The 24449-nt window shown below is 40.3% G+C and overlaps 2 protein-coding genes across 5 annotated transcripts; one reads left to right on the forward strand and one right to left on the reverse strand.

The window, feature by feature from the left end:
• Window positions 1-1384: 1384 nt before the first annotated feature.
• Window positions 1385-6411, reverse strand: LOC130969052 (uncharacterized). 2 transcript variants are annotated; one of them, XM_057894614.1, is made up of 5 exons: window positions 6167-6411; window positions 5690-5890; window positions 5285-5515; window positions 2710-4971; window positions 1385-2372 (listed from the first exon to the last, which is right to left on the reverse strand). In XM_057894614.1, the coding sequence occupies exons 1-5, from the start codon at window positions 6204-6206 to the stop codon at window positions 1759-1761; spliced, it is 3348 nt and encodes a 1115-aa protein (XP_057750597.1). In that variant the 5' UTR covers window positions 6207-6411; the 3' UTR covers window positions 1385-1758. The 2 variants fall into 2 exon arrangements, with proteins under 2 accessions (XP_057750597.1, XP_057750596.1); XM_057894613.1 differs by having other exon boundaries at window positions 1390-2432; window positions 6167-6407.
• Window positions 6412-8431: 2020 nt separating this feature from the next.
• LOC130966872 (protein TIC 22-like, chloroplastic) lies at window positions 8432-11328 on the forward strand. 3 transcript variants are annotated; one of them, XM_057891694.1, is made up of 8 exons: window positions 8432-8932; window positions 9034-9108; window positions 9242-9298; window positions 10180-10239; window positions 10326-10406; window positions 10496-10531; window positions 10655-10789; window positions 10894-11328. In XM_057891694.1, exons 1-7 carry the CDS (start codon window positions 8504-8506, stop codon window positions 10742-10744), a joined length of 828 nt encoding a protein of 275 aa, XP_057747677.1. In that variant the 5' UTR covers window positions 8432-8503; the 3' UTR covers window positions 10745-10789; window positions 10894-11328. The 3 variants fall into 3 exon arrangements, with proteins under 3 accessions (XP_057747677.1, XP_057747678.1, XP_057747676.1); XM_057891695.1 differs by having other exon boundaries at window positions 11019-11328; XM_057891693.1 differs by having other exon boundaries at window positions 10655-11328.
• The last annotated feature ends 13121 nt before the right edge of the window (window positions 11329-24449 follow it).

Below are 24449 nucleotides of genomic sequence, written 5' to 3' on the forward strand. Positions count from 1 at the left end.
TTTTTTAGCTTCGTCATTCCTTTTGGGGTATGCATACCCACTAAGTATTGGGGTAATTGCCTAATTGGTTTAGTATGATTCTATAAGCTCGATATTACTTGGTTATAAAGCTTTAAGCTCTTTTGTAATGTTCCTAAGCCATCTTTTCAAAATACTTCATAATTTTTGTTTTTTTTTTTAATCAAAGATAGGGAGATTCAAACTTGCGACTTCTTAGATGAGTATGGGGAGACTATGTCATTTGAGCTATAACTCATTGGCAAATATTTCATAATTTGATATTTAAAAAAAATTGAATTTTATACCTTTGACGGTTATTCAAAGTTTAAATTATAAAATATATGCATTAATAAATACTAAAATCTCAGCGTTACCGTTTACCAAAAGAAAATTGTGTTACCAGTGCAGTATATAGTTACCATTTTGAGACTCGATTCAAATAACCAAAAGCTTATCAGATTAAAAAGCAGAACTCAATTTTATGATTACACTTGTAGATAATGACCCTTGTAAGCTACCAACAATGTCTCAACATTTCCTTTGAACCGTAGTATATACTATATACCTGTCGAATAACTCCTCAGACATCCTCAGTATATAAGCAATATCAATAGCTTCATTGATATCAAGAGCTGCAAAACTCTAGCGAGGAACCAACCGATCCTGGATGCTGTACATAAGAACAGTAGGGTAATGAACCATGACTGCCTTTGGAACCATTAAGGTATGCAGCAAGAACTGAATGGCAGCCTTCAATTTCTTCTCTGATGGCAGTCTTCAATTCCTTCTGAACATTTGCAGGGTCTCATCTTTCGAAAAACCGCTGAATGAACTCAAGCTTTCTGCTAAAAGTCTTGTGGTTCAAGCAACTAATTGTATGCAGTGATGAACAAACATTCTTGAATTCTTATGAACACCGATGCTCACAGCCCTTGAGACATGGTTTTTAAGAGAAGCCTCAGGTGCAGCGAAAAGCCTTGGTTGTCTTTTGAGCAGCATCAAAAGCTGTGATCTTACAATGCCACAACTCTCTAAGAATGCAAAATTGGCCACTAGCCTTTGCTATCTTTGGAGTGCCCTCCCACACTTCACCAAAACCTGGACAAAATCTCTCTCATTGCACGCACTGTCTTTCCCATTGCACATGATTTTTCTTTTTCTAACTACTTCCAAAGAAGGGACCAGCGTTCTCTTCAAAATTCAAAACTGCATAATGAAATTTCAGGGTTTGAAGACAATCAACTGAAAACTGCATAATGAAATTTCAAGGTTTGCATCTGAAGTTTAGGAAGGAGAATGTTCCAATTTTGCATAATTGACATTTGACAGTGACACTTTTAAGGATCACACTCACATGTATTTTTATGGACCAAATAGCGAGCTTATTGTCGACAGTATTTATTTATGTGCTTCAAATCGTCTAACAGTTTTTGGATGGAAGTTCAAAACACAACAATAATAAAAGGTTGAGTCCTTACATATTGGACTAAAATCCTCCCTATTGTAAAGCTCACAAGATCACAACGTTTTCTTAATTTTCAATATATAACAAGGCACCAAAGCCATGATAATGATACATTAAAATAACATAAACAGTAATGGCAACTGAACATGCTTCAAATATACAACCAAACTTCTAGGAGGCTACCCAGTTCAATAGAATGAGACGCATGATCAAAATATGTATCTCAACTCTAGAAGCAGACAAGACCCCAAATAGCATGAAAATAACTATAACTATAACTATAACCATAACCATCATATGGCAGTTTTTTGCCTTCTCTGAAGATCCACTGATGAGCAACATACTAATTGTATCCAATATGGTCTGCTCTTGGCTTTCCTCTTTTCCCTCTTCATTTCCGCAGGATATCTTGCCGGTGAGTTCCATTCTTTTGCAGCGTCGTTTATCAGAGCTTGAGCTGAAGGCGATTCAGGACCTAGAATGGAGTTAACAGTTGTCAAACCAGAACCATTGTTTTGTGGAAGTTTACCATTCTTTCTGCTTGCCAAGTTTTCTTCCAATTTTGGAGAACTTGGGCTGTGGCTGTGAGCAGCCTCACCTAAGAGGCTCTTCAGAGGGGTGTGCTCCTTAGGGGTGCTCCAGTTTGTCACCTTTGCTATTATCTCTTCATTCTTGTTTCTCGCTTGAGACTCATTCATGACCTGAGTTTGAGAGGTAAACCAACCAGCCTGCAAAGAGGAACTCGAATTCTTCCCCTTTTGGTCTTCAGATGCAGGTGCTTTATGGCTAGCGGCATCCCTAGGTTCTACCAATGTCATGAAAGATGGTGCTTCAAACATTTCTGATTTTCCAGACGGCTGTTTCTCAGATGTAGCATTTGAATTGATCAAGTTGGATTTCCCCACTTCTGTTGATGGTGAAGTTTCAGTATCGATAATAGCATGTGCATCAGATTGCATTGAGAGAACTGTTGAGTGGATAATGAGTAAATCAATCACATTATCACTCCAAAATATCATTAAATTGTATCCTAGCCAAAATGTTGTACACTAAGGTAAAACTCATCATCACATCACATAAGGATGAAGGAAAATGACTTACATGGATCACACACAACACAGGTATAACAATGGGTCAATATTATTGATGCAAAAGAGACAAGATCTACACAATGTTTTTTAGATAAAAATAATGTTTCTATGTGACTAAATTGTTTTCCTTTACGAAAATAAAGGTGTATATACCTGAAACAGATCCCCAATTGGCTTCCAAACTGTCACACCGGCTACTGGAGTAAACTGAAGCATCGATTCCAGATGAAATATGTTTAACCATGTCATTACCACTTTGATCTTGAACAGGCGTCGCAGAAACCCCAGAAATTTCCTTGCCAGGCTGACCACCTTGATCATGTTTAACAGAAGAATCATTCTGAGCAGCTGGCTCAGAATTTATAGTAGGCAGTGATGAATGCTTCCCAACATCTTCTGTGGCCTTCAGTAATAGTCCTTCATCCTGTGCTGGATGTGATTCAGAAGAAGTACCAACAGATTTATTGCATTCCTCATGTTCTCTGACATCTTCCTGGGTTTCTGATTTAGGATCTATATCTTTGCACTCTATGACCATTGACTTTCTTGTGGGCTCATCGATTACATAATCTGAAATAACCGGTCTTTTCTCCTGATTGCTAGCAGGTTCCCCACATAGATCACGAGTAGTTTTATCAATTTCACCAGCATGCCCATTCTTGGATAAGTCACTTGATTGGTTGACTTCCAATAACATGTCAGTCTGGTTGAGATCATCTTCCAAGTTAGCTCCTTCATCCATTCCATTTACAGCTACACCAATTATTTTAGTTTCTTCATGATGACTTGTGTTGTCTATGCTGATTACACTAGTTTCACTGGTCTCAGCACCGAAGGATTTGTTACCCAGACTTTCATTTAATGAGGGCACTGAGATACTTTCTAAGCTTATCTGCTGCGAATTTTCAACATCAACGGGTCCTTGCTCTACAGAAAAGTGAACCATATTGCTCTCATTCCTCTCATTCAAAGACAAATCAATTTCTTCTGACATTTGAGAACCTTCAATGGTAAGTTTGTCTGGAGAAACTTCAGTGTGCTCCTCAATGTGCATTTCTTCAGCCACAGGCTCACTTTTGACCAGTTCCTTGTTCATAATACCCAAGCTATCAATAACATGCCCATCTGGAGAGGCATAGTTTTTCCAAGTCAATTGGCTTGGGTTAAAAGTAAAACTATTTTCCTCAGTAACTTCATTGTTTTGGTCAGACAAATCTAGGCCTGAAAAATCTCGAGATAGCACCCTTTCAAGATCTTCATACTCACCTTGTGATGGTGATACTTCAGTTCTATCAACACTTGTAGGAAGGATATTAGAATTAGTATTTTCTTCTTCCTTTTCCAGCAAAGTCTGAGCATCACTAGAATTAGAAAACTGAACATGAGCAGACTCTAACTGTACATCACATATAGAAGCATTTGTTATTACAACAGAATTTGAACCAAGTGGGGAATCATCTTGGCCAAGCACAGAAGGGAACTCGGCACTATCTTTTTCCTTCAGATTAACAGCTCCACCAGCCACTTGAGGATCCAAGTTAACCGCATCTCTAACTGATATTGCAGAGTCGTCTTCATTTTCACCAACACCAGTATCGGAAGGGACTATAATTTCAACTTCTTCAACATCTGTTTTGATCTCATCCTTTCCCTTCAAACTAGTCCCCAATTCAGATGTAAAAACGCAATCTCTCACATTTTCATCAGCATATATCTTATTTTCAGGCAATACATCTGGCATCACTTCAGCTTTGTGGGGATCTGATACAGTTGACGAGCCAACATTCATTGCATCCTTAACTGCCATTTTAGACCCCCCTTCACATGTTTCACCCACAACAGCATCAGAAGGGGCTATAATTACATCTTCGTCTTGATCAGACCTAATCTTGTCCTTCCCTTTCGAATTAGTATCCAATGCAGCAGATGTCAGACTGAAATCTGTCACATTTTCACCAGCTTGGATATCATTTTCAGGCAATACATCTGGCATGGCTTCAGCTTTTTCAGGACGTGATTCGGATGACAAACCAAAGGTAGTAGAATCACTAACTATGAGGTTAACCTCATCCTTTCCTTCCGAAATAGTATCCAATACAGCAGATCTCATATTGCAATCTGTCACATTTTCACCGGCATTGACTGTATTTTCAGGCAACAAATCCGGCACAGCTTCAGGTTTGCTGGGATGTGATTCAGTTGACAAGCCAAAGATATCCTTACTATGGACAACAGCTGATTCTTCGGCTCGTAAATCTGCAATGGAATCAGCTAATGGTGTCGCAGTGGATCCTGACAATTGATCTTGCAATTCTGGTAAGTTTTCCTCTTCAACCCTTTCACCTTGCAAAATTTTAGTGTGCTGATTTTGACAGCCATCCTTTGACTCAAAAGTTAACTGACTCTCAACTGCATCTGTGACATGAATTATCACACACTATTGAGCCACAGAATGAAAATACTAAGTGACAAATTAAGACAAAATTGTAGGGCTGAAAGTCTGAAACTTTTCTATAGAAGTTCTAATGACTAGTACTAAGTTGAACAAGTCCAATTCAATGCACGGATGAAGTGAATAAAATTCATTCCACTAATCTCACAATCTATATAATCATTCACACCCTAAAGAATAAGTTTCCTCTAATTTTCAAATTTTCAGGCACAAGTATTTTACTGAGCCGTAAAACTAAGAGAACATGTGATTTAAACCTATCATCTAAGTTCTTACCATTAAAATCACTGTCCTTGGAAGACCCTGAAAATTTTGGATCATCTTTGCCGTCCCGTTCCACACTGGTACTTGAGTCCAAACTACCTTCCTGCAGAGATTCCTTAACTCCTTGACTATCTGAAAAGTCTGCAACTGCATCTGAAAACACCTCATCTTCTGATCTATTTAATTTATCTCCAATTCCACTATCATCCTTCTCCTTGTTGCCTATATTCAAGACCTCTGGACCTGACATAACCAAATAAACAGAATATCAGCACAAACATAAAACAACCTATCCATTTTAGAACATAGCACTAATATCAAAGACCATTTATACATAAAAAACCAAATATTCTCACCAAGTCAACACACTACATTAGACACTGCATATTTACACACTGGAAAAGAAGAAAAAATCACCTGGGGATTTTTTATCATCATCAGAACCATGTCCATCATCTGAGCCGTTTGAGCGAGATTGTTCCTCGGAGGAACACAGCTTGTAACCTTCAATGGTTCCACAGATCTTCTTGTGAGCACGCCTGTGCTTGGCACTTGGATGTGGATTCGGGAAAGGCCATCCACATTTGTGACAGAGATGAACTCCATGACTCTCATGCCCTACAAACACCAAGGAAAAAGAACAGCTTAAAAACATCCCAACATAACAGTTTAACAAATTTAATCTTTCAAATGACCCCAGATATAATTTCCATAACCAAACAACCCAAAATCTCAAAAAGACGGGCACTTTTCATAAGGGGGAAAAAAAAAGGAAAGAATAAAAAATATATATTTTAGAAGAAAAAAGGTAAAAGGTTGAATAGCAGAGTGAGCAGTCAAAGAGAAAATGCAAAAGAAGTAAAACTTAAGGAGACAAGAACTAAAAACACGCACCAGGAGTGTGAGTTTTTCTTTGATCTTCAGTATCCATCATTGCCAACACAAGAAACAACAAATGAAACAGAACAAGAAGAAAGGGAAGGTTCAGCTACAGCAAGAACAAGAAGTAGAAAAACCAAAATCTAGAGAGAGAGAGAAAGAGAGAGAGAGAGAGAGGATTTGATGGAGCTAGTTAGAGTTTGATAAGGGACCAGAGTGAAAGAGAAGTAAGAAGAAGGTGGTGGTAGTAGAAGAAGTAGAAGCAGTAGTAGCAGTGGTGTAGTGGAGTGGTACACTATACTGGTTTTGAAGGGCCCGCACATGTGAACAACGTAAGACACTGTTCATCCAAAACGCTTCGCTTCCTATGCTTGTACTCCGCACGTGACAACATGAGGAGCACGTGTCTGGAGCCCGTGACAAGTTAGCACCGATGTGGGAGAGGGATAATCAAAGAGTCACAGCGCAGTGACTTTATTTGACGGTCGATGAAAAAAAATCGTTAATGCTAACCAACGTTGAATCTGTCGCCTTCGCCTACGGTCTAATAATTTGTCCCCTGTTTATGCTGCAACCATTAAGATCCCTGCCTTTGTTTGTTACTACTCTTTTTATTTTATTTATTTCGTCATAAATAATAACTATAGTATTGTTGTACCCATCAATTGCAACAACGTGAAATACAATACTCACCTGCCACTAACTAATCACCGCATTGGTTACGTTATTACTATTTTCGTTGACTCTCTCATTTCATAGTAATTCAAGTACATAAATTCAGTAATTAATTCTCATGAGTGATTTATGGTTAGGGTGGGAGCGTAACATTTTTTGTATTTATTGTTATTATTAGTAGGGGACTTGTGGCTTCATCATCTCTCAAGCATGTGATTCTTGTCGTGGAACATTAATCAATAATGTTCAATGTTGGGCTTCGGTGTATCGTACATTTCTGTTGTTGACCAAAACTCGTCTTGTTACGAAATATAATATTCACTCACTAGTCTGTAGAAATATCCGCATCACGATGTGCAGCTCACAAATCATTATCATACTAATAATTCACTATCAAGTTTTCATCACTTCTAACAATAACGACAACACCAGTAAATAACAAAATCAAATAACAACACAACACAAAATGTATTTTAAAACATCGAGTATTGTATTATTATAGTTAAGGTGATATTCCGGTTCACCAAAAGTTGTGTATACTTAAAGTGATTCCAACCTTGGAATGGGGGGTGGTGACGGTCACAGCAATAATTTGGTGGTGAATTTATATAAAAGTGGTGCCATAGGTGACAGGACCCCACCACCAATTGTTTTGTGTTATTGTTGCTCGGAATCTTGTGGCTAGAACCATCTTTGCTTCACTGGCTCATCACAGAAATTTTTATTCATTTTATCTAAGTTGGTTAGTGTTGGAGCGTGCCTTAGAAGATAATAAACTAGTATTATATCTTAAACCAACAAATATAGGTATTTTAATAACATGAAAAGGCCGAATGATTTAGAGACATATGTCTTATTATAACGTGTTCATTCCGGATTAGAATCATGGATTATAATCATTTGTTGAAATGATATTCTTTTTGGTTGATAATAATGTTAATGAATTTTCTATTTTGTAGAGACTGACCCTGTGAGAGGTGCGTACTGTCACGAATATAGGTTGTTTGTTGTGTTGATTGATAAAGACACAAATTAAAGTTATTTATACGTCCAATCTATAAATCTAAAAAAAGACATAAAGCGAAGGTTCATATCATAAATCGCTTGCTATCTTGGATTTAATAAATTATAATAGTACTAGCACCCAATTAGGTGGTTAAGAAATGTATATGTATATTTCAGATGTTAAAATCGGATTTAATAAATTTTACTAAAGGGATAATTTTTATATTCGCTGGCCAATGAATTACTGTATGGACAAGATAAAATTCAAATTTCTGACATGTGCTTAAACAGACGAGTAAACTGACTAGTCGACCAATCCATATTAGTTTGGGTTGATTTTATTTTATTTGGTCATGATATGTTCATTGAGTCGATAAAAGAAAACTATGATGCAAAGAAAAACCGTCTCTACTATCCTCAAGAACTTCAGACACACGGCCCAAAAATTTTGGGCTAGAGGGCTATTATCTGTATAGGCCCAATATTATGAATGGCGCTCAGAGGCCCATTATTTTAGGCCCATCATTGTTTCAAGCACTAGCATAAAAAAAAAAAACATATGTCGTTGTCTCTTTCCTTTCTTCCTCCTTCATAGAGGGTTTAGGATTTGCGCTGAAATTAAAATCTCCGAACTGAGTTCTAAGCTAAACCCTTCATCCGAAGCAGAAAGCTATGAACTTGGATAAGTGCTTCTCCAATTTCCAAAATGCACTCTCCGATATCCAAACAAACCTTTCTGCACTCGCCCATAACAACCCTCACGTGCGCCCTCCCTTTCACAACGCACTCTCCGCTCTCCACCGGGCCTTCCAGGGCCCAACATTGAGCCCACCGTGGGCCCAGATCGCTCAGGGCATCATGCCGATGCCGAGGAAACCCATGTCATGGGAGGCAATCGAGGAGCGGCTTGAGGGCGTGCCCGTGTACGCGCTCAGCAACGCGTCGGAGGAGTTCTTGCTGGTTGCCGGAGTCTCCACCGGCAAGAATCTCGGCCTCTTCTGCTTCAACGAAGACGACGCCCAAGCTCTGCTCCGCCAGGTTTCAACCGTGGACCCTCGCATGCGTGACGGCTCCAAAGTTGTTCCCGTTGCGCTCAACAAGGTTCCCTAATTTCTTCATTGCATTCTCGTTTCCGTCGTTCAATTTCAATTTCAATTTCATCCGTTTTGGTATTTAAAAACAAAAACTACTGTTTCTGATAGGTTTTTCAGCTGAAGGTGAATGGCGTGGCATTTAGATTGATACCTGAGCAATCTCAAGTAAAGAATGCCCTGCGAGTGAGTTCTGAATATTGTGTTTTGACGTTCAATTTTCTTACTTGCTTTGATATAACTTTTTAATAGCCCTGTTTGGGCTGTTACTTGTGGTTAAAGTTAGAAAGTAATGATTTGTGCTTTGTGCATTACACAGGTGAGGGAGAAATCTGGCTTTGCTGCCAATAGCTTTCCTGGTGTTCCTGTTTTCCAGGTTCTTCTCTCAGCTGCTTTAGTATATCTCATTTGAGTTTTTGTTTCCGGTGCTGTGATATGTTTGATTTTGAAAGTTGCAACAACAATTCACTACATGAATTTTAGGAAAAGATTGCGGAATAGAGAAGTGCATATAGAAAAAAAAATGTTATTTGAAGTTCAGATTGGTTTCTCAGCAATGACAGCCTCAATAGCTCTTTTCCAGATAAGCTGCTTATTTGTTGCTATGGAGAAGTGGAAATTATTCTAAAAAAAATTGATGAAAGAACAATTATTGATGCCTACAGCCATTCTTTCGGGATTGACAAAGCTTAAGGACATTGTTTTTAGACCCAAAAATAAAAAAATTGTAGTGTCTTAGAAGAAGTGAAGAACACAATTACAATAATGAAAATGTGGAATTTGAACTATTTTAGTTCACATGTTATACTCTACACTTGTGAAGCATCAATGAACAGCTGATGCTGGGTTAAGATAGATGCGATTTTCATTTAAGTGTGGTTTGATTACATGATACAATAATTAGAGATGAGATGCGTCTATAGTGAGAGTGGTGGTAAATTGGTAATACTCATCAGTGTTGAAAGTTTAAAAATCTTAGAAGCTAGATCTAAATATTTAAATATGTAATAATAGTCAGTTGATTTATCTTTTCTGTTTATGATTTATGAAGAGGAAAAAAAGGGTTGATATGATATATAGAGTTAGAGACCTTTTGAACTGGATTTGTTCAACTCTTTTAGAAATGTACTTAGAATGATGATGCATATAAGATTGTTAGCATAGTTTGTGCTTCATTTCAATCAAGGCCTCTTTCATTTATTTCCTTGCTTAAATCTCTGAGCTGATCTTTTGAATTGTTTCATCCTTGTGTTTCAGTCTAAAAGTCTGATATTGAAGAGCCAGGATAAAAGATATCGTCCACTTTTCTTCAGAAAGGTGTAGTTGATGTACCTTTCTGTAACAATTTAGGTAGTTGTTATTGAAGCTGAGGAATTTTTCTCTTGCATGTGAAATTCTCACAGGAGGACCTAGAAAAATCACTTCACAGGGCATCCAGTGATCAGAATCAATTAAACCCCACTTTAAGGCAAGGGGATATTCAGGTATAGAGTGCAAGTGTTCACAACAGTCCCTTCTAATTTCGATGCACTAACCTGTTGTTTTGGTTGACTTACTGTGATTTATGTTCCAGGTTGCCACTCTAGAAGATGTAATAAAGCAAATGAAGGTGAGTGTGTGTAATGGAAGAAGAAGAAGAAAACTCACAAGTCACAAGGACCTTGATTCACTTACACATTACTGTGGACTTATCTGTTACGTTAATGTAAACAACCTTTCTATAATTTTGCAGGAAAACTCAACATCAAAATGGGAAGATGTTGTTTTTATACCTCCTGGGTTTGATGTCTCAACCGATCCCAGAAAGCAGAGGACACCGTGATCCGCAAGTGAAATTCGCTCATTCGTCCAACCTTTCATACTTCCGGTACACAGTTATTTAGGGCTTTGTGCATATAACCAACTCTGGACTATAAAGCAAAATCTGTCATTGGAGTTTGGATTTCCTAATTTTTCTCCTGTGTTTTTTAGTTATCAATCATCAACTAGGTTGGGGTGGACTTCATAGTTCATAATCACTGCAGCTCACTTTAATTGTGGATATTTAGCACATAGTCATTCATAGGCACTCCAACTGAAATTTCATGTAATACCAGGAGATGCATCAATTGATGGAGAGAATGCTATCAGGCTGAATTTTTAATGGTAAGATCTTACATGGTAATTCATGACAATAGCATTTGCTAAAGAAACAATTCAGGAGGTAAGTTAAGAAAGAAACAATATTTTGGGCTAGCAAACTTTATTTTCTGAACCTTGATATTTTCAAATTTCGGTGGATGTTATATTTCCTAGCATACGAGACTGCAAATTTCAATGAAGCCATTGTATCCCCTTATCTTGTATTGTTGTCATGGAAGTTAGACTGCTTGCCACTGAAAAAAGAAAAGAAAAATATTAAACTTATATATTTTTATTTTTATTTTATTTTATTTTCTCTTTCAAATTTTTGTCAATATCGTAGAGACAGCTTCATTGTGTTTGTGACAATTGCCTTACGCAATGGGTTAGAGACTTAAGAGTAAAAAGTCAGAAAAACAGTCTGGCTCTAATGGCCTACCCAATCTCAAAGTTTTATAGCCTAAAAAAATCCATATCAAATTTAAAGTAGTGATGGGATGCAGATTTCGGTGATGAATAACTGACTTTTTTGGTTGTTGCAAATGATATTTCATTTTGATCTTTCAAATAACTACCTCCTATGATTTGATAACTATTCATCATACTTTCTTACCTTGAATTTTGAATTTCTATTGATTTGTTGTGTAAATAGAGTTTTAACTTTTATTGCCCTTATGAAATGCATTATTGGGATTTGGAAAGGACAATCTCTGTTCAATCTAACAGATGGACATGGACTTGTTCTAAATCACGAGTTTAATTATTGTTGGGGAGGTGGATATTGAGTCCCTATCTCAAAGGAATTTCTCAAACCCCAAGGAATATTACTCTTCACTTGCACACTACTACAGTATTTTGTTTTGATACATGAAATATTCTCACTCTTACTAGCTCCTTCAGAAATTTCACAAAACAATGAAACATTCATTCAAATGGTCATGGACCCACTTTTGCTAGGTCTCTTTCTGTTGATTTGTCCGTAACTATGAAAATTTCATCTATGGAAACCAACAAACATTTACTCATCAACCTCTAAAATACTGAAAAGATGCATGCATGATACCATAATAATAAAAGTAAACTAAATGCATGCATGGTCTTTTTAATTAAGTGACTCAACACAACGTCTCAAAATTATGATAACGATAGAAATGTTCGAACATCTAAAATTATTTACTATATTGTCACGTTCAGTTACTCTCAAAAGTTTTTTTTTAAATACATTGCTATTTCGTTAAAAAAAATTGAAGTTCTTAAGTACTCTAAATTAAATATGGTTGCTTTGTAAATCCTTTTTAAAATGTCATCCATTTTTTTTTTAAGTTCGAAAGCAAATCATGCTTTAAACATATTTATGATGACCAAGTCATTGGTTGATGTAAACAAATCTTAATGCCTCCATTCCCTTGGAAAATGTTTGGATCGGTATGCTTGTTTGGCGAAACAACTCGAGGAAGAAAGTCATATTGACAAGCTAGGAATATTGAAAGTTAGGTGCAGGGACATCCACTAATAATTAGATTTACTCGTACGTATATACAGGGAAAAAAAAGTGTTAAAGTAATTTGTAATAATTTGTTTCTTCTTTTTTTTTTTTAAGTCTTACTACAAAAAAGAACACGTACTCGATGATTTTATCTTTTATGTTTAGTAATTCTCTAAATTGAAACTTCATTATGATTAGAAGGTACTAGGATTATTCTAACCCTTCCATGCATACATATTTCAAATTCCATTCCCACCCTTTTTTTTTTTGTTTATTCACTCATCACCGTGTGTATCTGCCAGCACAATCCTAGCTGTCCTATGTTAAAGGAGACTGTTGTAATCTCAAAATTCAAATGCAGCTACAATGTATGGTTGCTATATATGGCTGGTTTCTAAATCACGGACATTAAAATTTTAAAATATAGATATAGATACTATATATACCTTAATTTTTATATCTATAGTGTATATGTTTCCTCCATCTTAGAAGAGAATATCATGGTTACAAGTGAATAGTATAAGATGCATCCATGATATATACTTAACTACTACACAATTATTGTCACTAATTAATGACATGCACCTACTTTAATCTTTGCCAAAAGCATATATTATATATGCCACAAAAGATTCAGAGAGAGCGCGTTTCATGATTGATTTAAGCCAGGGATAAGAACTCATATTTTTATGATCTTTCCTTTTGCTTTTTCATTAAGAACCTGTGATTTGGTATTGGTAGGGAATAAGTAGTTTTGACTACTTAATGGACCTATATTTATATGTGTGACATTAATCTAATTAATCTCGATCATAAAGATCATTGTGACCAACCAATATAGTTGCATCCAGCAAATTTCACTATCTATTAATTCTGTACTCACATTCATCTCGTTGGTTAGTCTTTCGTTTCATTTACTCTTTAATTTTGTAAAAAGTCACTTTCAATACACCCCATAACTTGAATGCATTAATTCATATATTGGCTTTCTCAAGTGTACCATTTTATAGGCTCCTTCCTAAATTCCCCAAAGTTTCTTTTTAAAAAGAGGAAATAAAACAAAAAGTGGATGGATGGTTGAAGCATCAATTTTATGGGATTGATTTGCACTAGTATGCCTCTTAATCTATTAGCAAAAGAAAACATGTTTTCCTTTTCTTTTTAATAAGACATAAATCAAAGGAAAAGGTGAAGATTAATTAAGTTCCCAACAACCCATTATACATATACATTCACTCACATAAAATTCAGGTCCATTAGAAGTGCCTACTTCTTCTAACAATCACATATACAAAATAAACTTGCTTTTCAAATAACGAATCTGTTCATACCCTGGCCCAATGCTAAGGGCCCAGGTCCAATCGAAAGGCCTGATCCAATAGATTAAACCTAGCAAAGCACCCACCTCCACTCAAGAGGTCGGTGTCAACCCCGACTTGGTACGAAGAAGTCGGTTGTGAGATTAGCTGGCAGATAAATACTCATTCAAATGAGTAACCGCCCCTAAAATCTCTCTAACCACTTCATAAAGCCGTATCTTAACCTCCCTAAGATAATGGAACGGTTACCATCCTAAAGATGCGGCACTACTCCAACGGTGGTTATTGGCTCACCACTATAAATACACCGACACCCCTCAGGTATCACTAAGTCCAATACTCTCTAGACCTGCTTACACCCTTGCTGACTTAAGCATCGGAGTGTCTTTGCAGGTACCACCCCCCATTCACACGCGAGCACAAGTCGGACGGAGCCTCCCGAGTTGCGAACCTGCCTGGAGTCCTCCTCTATTATACACTTGGGCCGCCGAACGCCATCCATTGGACTAATCTCCGGTTACCCACCAGTAACATTGGCGCCGTTGCCGGGGACCCGCGAGATCATCCCTCGATGGCGGAAAGATCCCATGAAGAAGGCCATGTCGAGACGGATTCTGAGCAAGAGAATCTAGACATGGGCAATGACAATGAAGACACAGCTCAACATCAAGACAATGATCAACATAGAGAGGGTACCTCCGGAGTAAAGAATCCGAAGGTAAATTCCTCAGATGGGCGTGAATCAGAAAAAGGCGGACCAGCTCACGTAGCTGAACTAATGGGATTGGTCCATAGCCGCCTGGAGCAATTGGAACAAGAACGGGAGAGGCAAAAGGAAACCGAAAGGTACCTTAAAGAAGAGATGGAACGGCGAAAAGAGTTAGAAAGAAAACTCTTGCAGCTAGAATCCTCTCTCAAGAACTCCCGCGATGAAGGAGAAGATCAACTCCCAGGCGGAGAAGATCCTTTCAGCGAGGACATAATGAGGGCAAAAGTTCCAAGGAACTTCAAAAGCCCTGATATGGACCTCTATGATGGAACTACGGATCCAAAGCATCATCTTAGCAATTTTAAAAGTCGGATGTATCTGGCTGACGCCTCCGACGCTACGAGATGCAAGGCTTTCCCGACCACTTTATCGAAAGCAGCGATGAAGTGGTTCGATAGCCTTCCCCCAAGATCCATCACTAGTTTTGAAGACCTCTCGAGGAAATTCTTGATGAGGTTCTCAATCCAAAAAGATAAGGTAAAACATGCACCGAGCCTCCTGGGAATAAAACAGGAGGTCGGAGAGTCTTTACGAGCCTATATGGAAAGGTTCAATAAGGCATGTTTAGAGATCCAAGACCTGCCCACAGAGGCAGTGATAATGGGGTTAGTCAACGGACTCAGAGAAGGCCCTTTCTCACAGTCCATATCTAAAAGACCCCGTTTCTCTAAGTGATGTACAAGAAAGGGCCGAGAAGTACATCAACATGGAAGAGAACGCAAAACTTAGAGACCTGAGTTCACGACCGGGACCTACTTCCTCCTCTAAGGAGAGGGAAAGAGAAGTCAGGAAGAAGGAAGAACCCAGTCTCGAGAGGCCCAGGAAATATCACTCTTATACTCCTCTAAAGACCTCTATAGTGGACGTATACAGAGAGATTTGCAACACTGAAAGGCTGCCACCCCCAAGACCTATTAAAAATAAAAAAGGGGGAAGTCGCAGCGAGTATTGTGAGTACCATAAGATATATGGTCACTCCACCAACGACTGTTACGACCTCAAAAATGTGATAGAAAAGCTGGCTAGAGAAGGTCGGCTTGATAGATATCTCATGGAGAGGTCGGACACCCATGGAAAGAGAAAGCGAGATGATATGGACAGGAGAGATCCTCCACCCCAGACCCCTGAGAGGCACATCCACATGATCTCAGGAGGATTTGCGGGAGGAGGAATCACCAAATCTTCTCGCAAAAGACATCTCAAAAGAGTCTATCAGGTCGGGGATGAGACACCCGACCTCCCCACTATATCATTCACAAAGGAGGATGGGCAAGGGATAATCCCCGGGCATGACGATCCCGTGGTGATAACTATGATCCTAGCTAATGCCCATCTCCACAGAACCCTAGTAGATCAAGGAAGCTCGGCGGACATCCTTTTCAAGCCCGCCTTCGACAAGCTAGGGTTAGATGAAAAAGAGTTGAAAGCTTACCCCGACACCCTATACGGGTTAGGGGATACGCCAATAAAGCCACTGGGATTTTTACCCCTTCACACCACCTTTGGAAAAGGGGAAAAATCAAGGACTCTAAGCATAGACTTTATAGTCATCGATGAAGGGTCAGCCTACAATGCCTTAATCGGCAGGACTACCCTTAATCGCCTTGGAGCAGTGGTATCAACTCCTCACCTCTGCATGAAATTCCCAACTCCAGGGGGAATAGCAACGGTGAGGGGAGATCAGAAATTGGCGAGGAAGTGCTATAACGAAAGCCTAAACCTGAGAGGAAAAGGCAAAGAAGTCCACACCATAGAGTTGGGTGGAGCAAGAACCAGAGAAGAACTACGACCCCAGCCGGGAGGAAAAACCGAGGAGATACAAGTCGGGGAGGAGGATGGAAAAAAGACCTACATAGGAGCCAACCTGGGGGAAGCCCTGAAACAAAGGTTGGGTGAACTCCTAAGAGCTAATTCCGACCTCTTCGCCTGGAAGGCTTCCGACATGCCCGGGATTGATCCCGAGCTCATGTCCCATAGGCTCTCGGTTTACCCAGGGTCCCGACCTGTACAGCAAAGAAGACGCAAGCTCGGCCCAGAGAGGGCCTCCATAGTAGAAGAGCAAGTACAGGCGCTCCTGGAAGCCGGCTTTATCAGAGAGGTCAAATACCCAACATGGCTAGCCAACGTAGTGCTGGTCAAAAAACAAAATGGTAAATGGAGAATGTGCGTCGACTATACCGACTTGAATAAGGCATGTCCTAAGGACCCTTATCCCCTACCGAGTATCGATGCCCTGGAGACTCCAGCTCAGGGTACCAATACCTATCATTCATGGACGCCTACTCGGGATATAACCAAATCCCGATGCATGAACCCGACCAGGAGAAAACATCGTTCATCACGCCAAAAGCCAACTATTGCTATGTGGTCATGCCATTCGGACTGAAGAATGCAGGAGCCACGTACCAAAGGCTGATGAACAAAGTGTTTTCCCCCCATTTAGGGAGCTTAATGGAGGTATACGTCGACGACATGTTAGTAAAAACCAAGCAAGAAGTCGACCTCTTAACCGACCTCTCGCAAGTCTTCAACACTATAAGGCTGCATGGGATGAGACTAAATCCCGCAAAATGCGCCTTCGCAGTAGAAGCAGGAAAATTTCTAGGCTTCATGCTAACACAAAGAGGGATTGAGGCCAATCCCGAAAAATGCAGAGCCATCCTAGAAATGAAAAGCCCGACTTGTTTGAGGGAGGTTCAACAGCTTAATGGCCGACTTGCAGCCCTCTCCAGGTTTTTGGCAGGATCGGCACCAAAATCCCTTCCATTATTTTCCTTATTAAGGAAGGGATGCCAGTTTGAGTGGACTCCGGAATGTGAGGAGGCATTCCAAGAGTTCAAAAAATTCTTAAGCCAACCTCCTATATTAACTCGACCAGTACCGGGAAAAGACCTCGTCATATACCTATCCGTCGCAAACAGGGCTGTCTCATCAGCCCTGATCAGAGAAGATGAGGTCGGGCAACACCCGGTCTACTTCACCAGTAAGGTTCTACAAGGTCCTGAACTAAGGTACCACAAACTAGAAAAGTTTGCCTACTCCTTAGTGATAGCCTCACGAAGGCTACGACCTTACTTTCAGGCTCATACAATAAGAGTCCGTACAAACCAACCCATGAAGCAAATCCTCCAAAAAACGGATGTTGCAGGGAGAATGGTTCAATGGGCGATAGAGCTCTCCGAGTTCGATTTGAGATATGAAACTCGGACAGCAATCAAAGCCCAATGCCTCGCCGACTTCATTGCAGAATATGCAGGAGAACAAGAGGAAAAACCGACTACATGGGAGCTCTATGTAGACGGATCCTCCAACAAAACAGGGAGCGGCGTAGGTATAATATTGGTAGATGGAAAAGGAACCCAGATAGAGGTCTCCTTAAAATTTGAATTTCCGGCTTCAAACAATCAGGCAGAATATGAAGCCTTGATTGTCGGATTAAAGTTAGCAGAAGAAGTTGGCGCTACAAAGGTGATGATCTACAGCGACTCACAAGTGGTGACTTCCCAAATAAGTGGAGAATATCAGGCGAAGGACCCCAATATGAAGAAATACTTGGAAAAAACCTTGGAACATTTGGGGCACTTTGCGGAAACCGAGGTTAAGCACATAACTCGGGATCTAAATAGCAGAGCTGACGCCCTATCCAAGTTAGCAAGTACTAAACCCGGAGGGAACAATAGAAGCCTGATCCAAGAAACCCTCCAAGAGCCCTCGGTATCAAAAACAGGGGATCAACAAGAGGTACTTGAGGTAGTCGGCCTAAACCTCGGATGGATGAACCCCTTAGTCGAATACCTGAAATTCGACATCCTCCCCAAAGAGGAGAAAGAGGCTAAAAGATCCGAAGGGAAGCACAACATTATACTTTGGTGAGAAATGTCCTCTACAGAAGAGGAATATCAACGCCATGCTGAAGTGCGTACCGACCTCAAGAACCACCGAGGTGTTGGAGGAAGTACATAGTGGGATCTGCAGAAACCATCTCGGAGCGAGGTCGCTGGCCAGAAAAGTGATCCGAGCAGGATTCTATTGGCCGACCTTGCAGAAAGACGCAACAGACTTTGTGAAAAAATGCCAGCCATGTCAGATGCATGCAAATTTCCACGTGGCTCCACCAGAAGAGCTCATTAGTATAACTTCCCCTGGCCTTTCGCAAATGGGGAATGGATTTGTTAGGTCCTTTTCTCCAAGCACCAGGGCAAATCAAATACTTGATCGTGGGAATAGACTACTTCACGAAGTGGATAGAAGCAGAACCATTAGCCACTATCACCGCTCAAAGAAGTCGCAGGTTCCTCTACAAAAACATCATCACAAGGTATGGAATACCTTATTCCATCACCACGGATAATGGAACCCAATTCACTGACGCCACCTTCAGAAGTCTGGTAGCCAGTATGAAAATCAAGCACCAGTTCACCTCGGTAGAACACCCACAAGCCAATGGGCAAGCTGAGGCAGCTAACAAAGTTATACTGGCAGGATTGAAGAAGAGATTACAGGAAGCAAAGGGAGCTTGGGTGGAAGAGCTCCCCCAAGTGCTATGGGCTTATAGGACGACCCCCCAATCCGCCACAGGAGAAACACCCTTCCGACTAGTCTACGGCGTAGAAGCCATGATTCCTGTAGAAATCAGTGAGCAAAGCCCAAGGGTAATTCTCCATGATGAGATCGGAAATATACAGGGGCACAAAGAGGAGCTCGACTTGCTCCCCGAAGTCCGAGAGAACGCCCAGATAAGAGAAGCGGCATTAAAGCAAAGGATGACTACCAGATACAACAAGAAAGTCATTCGAAGAACATTCGCCGTAGATGACCTGGTCCTAATTAGAAACGACATTGGGGTCAACAAATCAGGAGATGGAAAGCTAGCCGCAAATTGGAAAGGGCCATACAAAATCAAGGAAGTGTTAGGGAAAGGTTATTATAAAATAACCGACCTGGAGGGCACTGAGTTACCAAGGTCGTGGCATGCTTGTAATATGAAAAGGTACTACAGTTAGAAGCGAACTCTACTCCCTGATGTACTCTTTTCCCAACTTCATGATTTTTTCCCAAAAGAAAAGGGTTTTTTCTGGAGAAGGGTTTTTAACGAGGCATCACAGTAGAGGCTAAGGGAAAATATACTGTCAAGACCCTTAGTAGCAAAAAAGGTACCTTCCCGATTAATAAAGATCTTTTTTCATTCATAATATTTCTTATAATATCCTCCTTTATTTTTCTAAGTCTTTCTACGAAACGCGCCGACTTAAGCTCGACAAAGCGTGAAAATCCCATGAACCGACCTAGATGGTCGTCAGGATAAAACGACGAGGTACAAGTCGGTGTAAAGAGGTTATGTAAGTCGATCGTAAAAACTCGAGAACCAACCCGACTCATAAGTCGGAAATTGATTCCGAGTAAGGAAACTTGGAAAACTTTGATCCACAGATCGGAGTATAACACCGAGTAGAAGAAAAACGCATCGCAAAAATAACCTAAGTCATAAAAACTCACTAAAGCAAAGTCGAGTATAAAGGATAACAAAAGAGATATGACAACCTGAAAAATTTAAAGCTTGCATACAAGCCTTTCCGCGAAAAAGGCTCGAGAAAATAATACAAGCTAGCAAAAAGTTTTTCGAAAAGATCAAACATATTTCAAAATAGAAAAGCATATGCACGCGCAAAGTAACTTAAACCCTTATCCGAAAAAGGGCACCTACTTCGATTAGAAAACCCTTATCCAAAAAGGGCATTTATTTTGTTTAAAACCCTTATCCAAAAAAGGGCAACAAACAGAATATTTTGTTTATGGCCTTGAAAGGCCAGAAGCAAATTGTTCACAATCACCACCAGATAAATAAAGTTTAAAAAAGGGGGGACCCACAGGCCGGGCCCCCATATAGCCACAAAAATAAAAAAGTCATTTCTTGGACGGAGTAGAGGAATCACCACCACCAGGAGGAACACCACCAGGACCGGGAGGAGGAGCCAAAGAGGAAGTCGGAGCAAGGGTTGAAGAACCCGAGGCATCCGTAGGTCGAGGAGGAGACTCAATAATCCTCTGTCCCCGAGTCTTTAGGTCTGACTCGGAAACGACCTCGGGAACAGGAGGATAAACAATGGTGCCATCAATAACTACCTTGTCGGGATGTAAAGGAGAAAGGTCCAAGTCGGGAGCGATAACTCTGACTTGTTCCAAGAAAATTCTCCAAGACTCCTCGGCACCGTCGGCGATAGAGTCCTCCAACTCGGCGTATGCGTTCCGAGAGTTCAGCAAGTCCTTCCTCACGGCCACAATATCTTGAAATAAGCTGTGGTAGCTATCTTGCGCCGTCTTCCTCAGATTAGCCTCCAAAGTACATTGGGCCCGTAGCTTACCCTCCTCCTCCTTCAGGTGATCCCTCTCCTTCCTCAACTTATCTCTCTCCTCCTTTAGCTCCTTCTCATGTTTTTCAAAAATACGAAGTCTCCCCTCCAACTCCTCAACCCTCGAGGTTGCACCCAAGGAGCTAAGGGGAGCCTTCTCAAAAATGTCCAAAAGTTTGCCACAAACACCCGCCGTCCTAAAACTCTCCTCGGCCATGGTGGTAAGATGGTTTCGAACAGAAACATCATCCATATGTATAAAAGGATAGATGTTCTTTCGGACGAATGCCATAGCATCCGCCTTAACCCCACCATCGAAGGAAGAAGAGCCAGACTCTGAAGTCTTGCGCTTCTTCTTCTCGGGTTCGGAGAGAATTTGGGCAGAGGGGGGTGGTCGGGGCAAACTCGAGGAAGAGATTACAATAGGTTGAGTAGGAGTGCCAGTGTTTTTAGGAGGAGGTAGAGGAGGAGGAGAGGTGACCGCCCCGGACCTAGCCCGGGACTTCGCCTTGGCTTCCCGGACCCTTTGGTAGGCCTCCTGAGCATTCTTTTTTGCCATATCTACAAAAGAAAACAAAAGTTACAAGTCGGTAAAATATAAGTCGGCGAAAACTACTCGGAAATAAAGAACGCATGCACTACCTATTTGAGATTGAACGAAAGTCGGAGTTCCCTGAAGAATTTTTCTGGTATCCAAATATGGAGACTTCCCCCACGCTTCTCGGAAAAACCCTACAATGGCCGCCTCCACCTCGTCTAGGTCATCTAGACCAATCTTTTCACAAGGGGTGGCCGGCAGCCAATAAAGGGGAAAGCGAGGGGAGGAATGCTCATCCAAAAAAGGGGTGGTGACCCTCTACGGCCTGAACCTTGAAGAAGAAATTTTTGAAGTCGTGGAAAGATTCGTCAAAAAGGGTGAAAATCCTCCGACCTGAATGGCTCGGAAGGATACCCATTGTTGTTGTTGTTTAGCCCACTAAAGGGCTTAGTCATATGGAAAAGATAAAAGAAGATTCTCAAGGAAGTCGGAAAGTCCAGAGCGTGGCTTATAAACTGGTAAATCTTCAAAAAACCCCATGAATTGGGGTGGAGTTGAGTAGGGGCAACCTTACAGTGGTGCAGAACGGATATCTCGAAATCAGAGAAAGGAAGAAAAACACCCAAACGGGTGGTCATGCATTCATACATGAAGAAAAAATGAGGGGCCGCCTCATTAGCTCTCCCAAAACAGACCCGGTCTTCAGGACCCGGGATTATCAGTTCATATTTGGGCTCGTCCTCGTCCGAAGTACAGAGCCTATGATGAGTACGAAGGTGGGTGATGAACTCAGCGTCAACCAACGGTTCCTCCCCAAGGACCGTATCGTCAACCCACTGAGAAAGAATGTCTACAGAAGCCATTTTTTATAAAGAAGAAAGTGGCAGAAAACCTACAAAAAGGAAAAAGAAAAAGAAAATCAAAAAATACGGCCACTAAAGAGGAGAGATTCGAAACTAGAATCTACAGGTCAACCTATCTACTCGCAAAACAAAACATGCAAACATAAAACATGGCATGAAAAAAGCAAAACTAACCTTTATCCGAAAATGGAGGTTGGAGAAGAACAGAAATCTTTGAACGCAAGGATGCAACACGAACAGGATAAGAAGAAGTTTGAAAGATTGCAGAAACGGAAAATGGAAAGAGAGGAAAAGTATTTATAAAAAAGGCTAAGGGGCATAATGGTAAAAGCGAGGCAGCCATTAATGCGACTGCACCGTTACCAAAGCCCTCAATCCCTAAATGATCCCTCAACGGACACGACGCTTGAATTGACGTAACTGTCAGAAATCAAAGGTCGCGAAAATCACGTCGGTTTCCAAGATCCGTATTCTCTCAAACAAGTCGACTACGAACCCGAGTTGAATACTTGAACCCAAACTTTAAAGATAATTTGGGCTCAAGTAGGGGCACTGTTCATACCCTGGCCCAATGCTAAGGGCCCAGGTCCAATCGAAAGGCCTGATCCAATAGATTAAACCTAGCAAAGCACCCACCTCCACTTAAGAGGTCGGTGTCAACCCCGACTTGGTACGAAGAAGTCGGTTGTGAGATTAGCTGGCAGATAAATACTCATTCAAATGAGTAACCGCCCCTAAAATCTCTCTAACCACTTCATAAAGCCGTATCTTAACCTCCCTAAGATAATGGGACGGTTACCATCCTAAAGATGCGGCACTACTCCAACGGTGGTTATTGGCTCACCACTATAAATACACCGACACCCCTCAGGTATCACTAAGTCCAATACTCTCTAGACCTGCTTACACCCTTGCTGACTTAAGCATCGGAGTGTCTTTGCAGGTACCACCCCCCATTCACACGCGAGCACAAGTCGGACGGAGCCTCCCGAGTTGCGAACCTGCCTGGAGTCCTCCTCTATTATACACTTGGGCCGCCGAACGCCATCCATTGGACTAATCTCCGGTTACCCACCAGTAACAGTATCATCATCATTCTAGTGGCTTTTTTAATTGAAAGGTTGTGGATTCTGCTAGCTGGTTGCCATAAGTTGATTCCCAATTCCCACTGAAAATCTCCATGTGCCTCTACTTAATCTTCATTAATCTACAATAATCAGTCATTAATTAACATGAGGTGGAAGGTGACGCTTAACGCTAATTCATTCACAATATGATTTGTCTTGAATGGTAATAAAAGTTGTCACGTGCAATAATAAAAACCTACAAGGTATTAAACTTAGATAAGATAATGCATGTGTATGTATTTTAGATTTTCAATGAATTCAAAACTTGAAAGGGCTAATGGTAATTTCCTATTGAATAGAAACAACAACAATAATTGTTAGCCATTGTTAGAGTTGTACTTTGCTATGATTGCTATAATCTTATTCTATAGTCTATACAATGTACCAATATGGAGACCCTCCATGATTTTTAATGTTTGGGTCATCCATAAACAACAATATTATAGTGGTAGGAATTGTAGTTCATGGAGCAGTAAATTTCTCATTAATAAACTGCCACACAAAGTAGATAAATGAGCGCCGTACTCGTGAGAAATAAATGCATGTGGGTTTGAATTTTTGTTTGCTACTTCTTTTATTTTATTTTATTGTTTTCGATGTCACTCACATCCAAGTGACCAAATCCGTTGTCAGCATTAAAAAAGACAAATTAAAACTGAAGTATGCAGCAACAACCAGAGACAGCGCAAGCACGCAGAAAATAGGGTTATCACCATCGCAGTAATGGATAACCATGCCAATGCCATGTCATTGGCGGTCTCGTGACTATTCTCTTGTGTCAATAAATGTTACATTTTTGGAATTCTACATTCATGAAATTGAACATGCAAACCGATGAGTATGGAATTATGTTTAATTTTTGAGATTATTGTGTAATAAAATAGTTTCATCATACTAATTGCACTGTTAAAATCAGATAAAAATATGGTGAAAATTTAAATCTGATAATTAAGA

This window comes from Arachis stenosperma, chromosome 3, assembly GCF_014773155.1.
Source record: "Arachis stenosperma cultivar V10309 chromosome 3, arast.V10309.gnm1.PFL2, whole genome shotgun sequence".
Taxonomy (NCBI): Eukaryota; Viridiplantae; Streptophyta; class Magnoliopsida; order Fabales; family Fabaceae; genus Arachis; species Arachis stenosperma.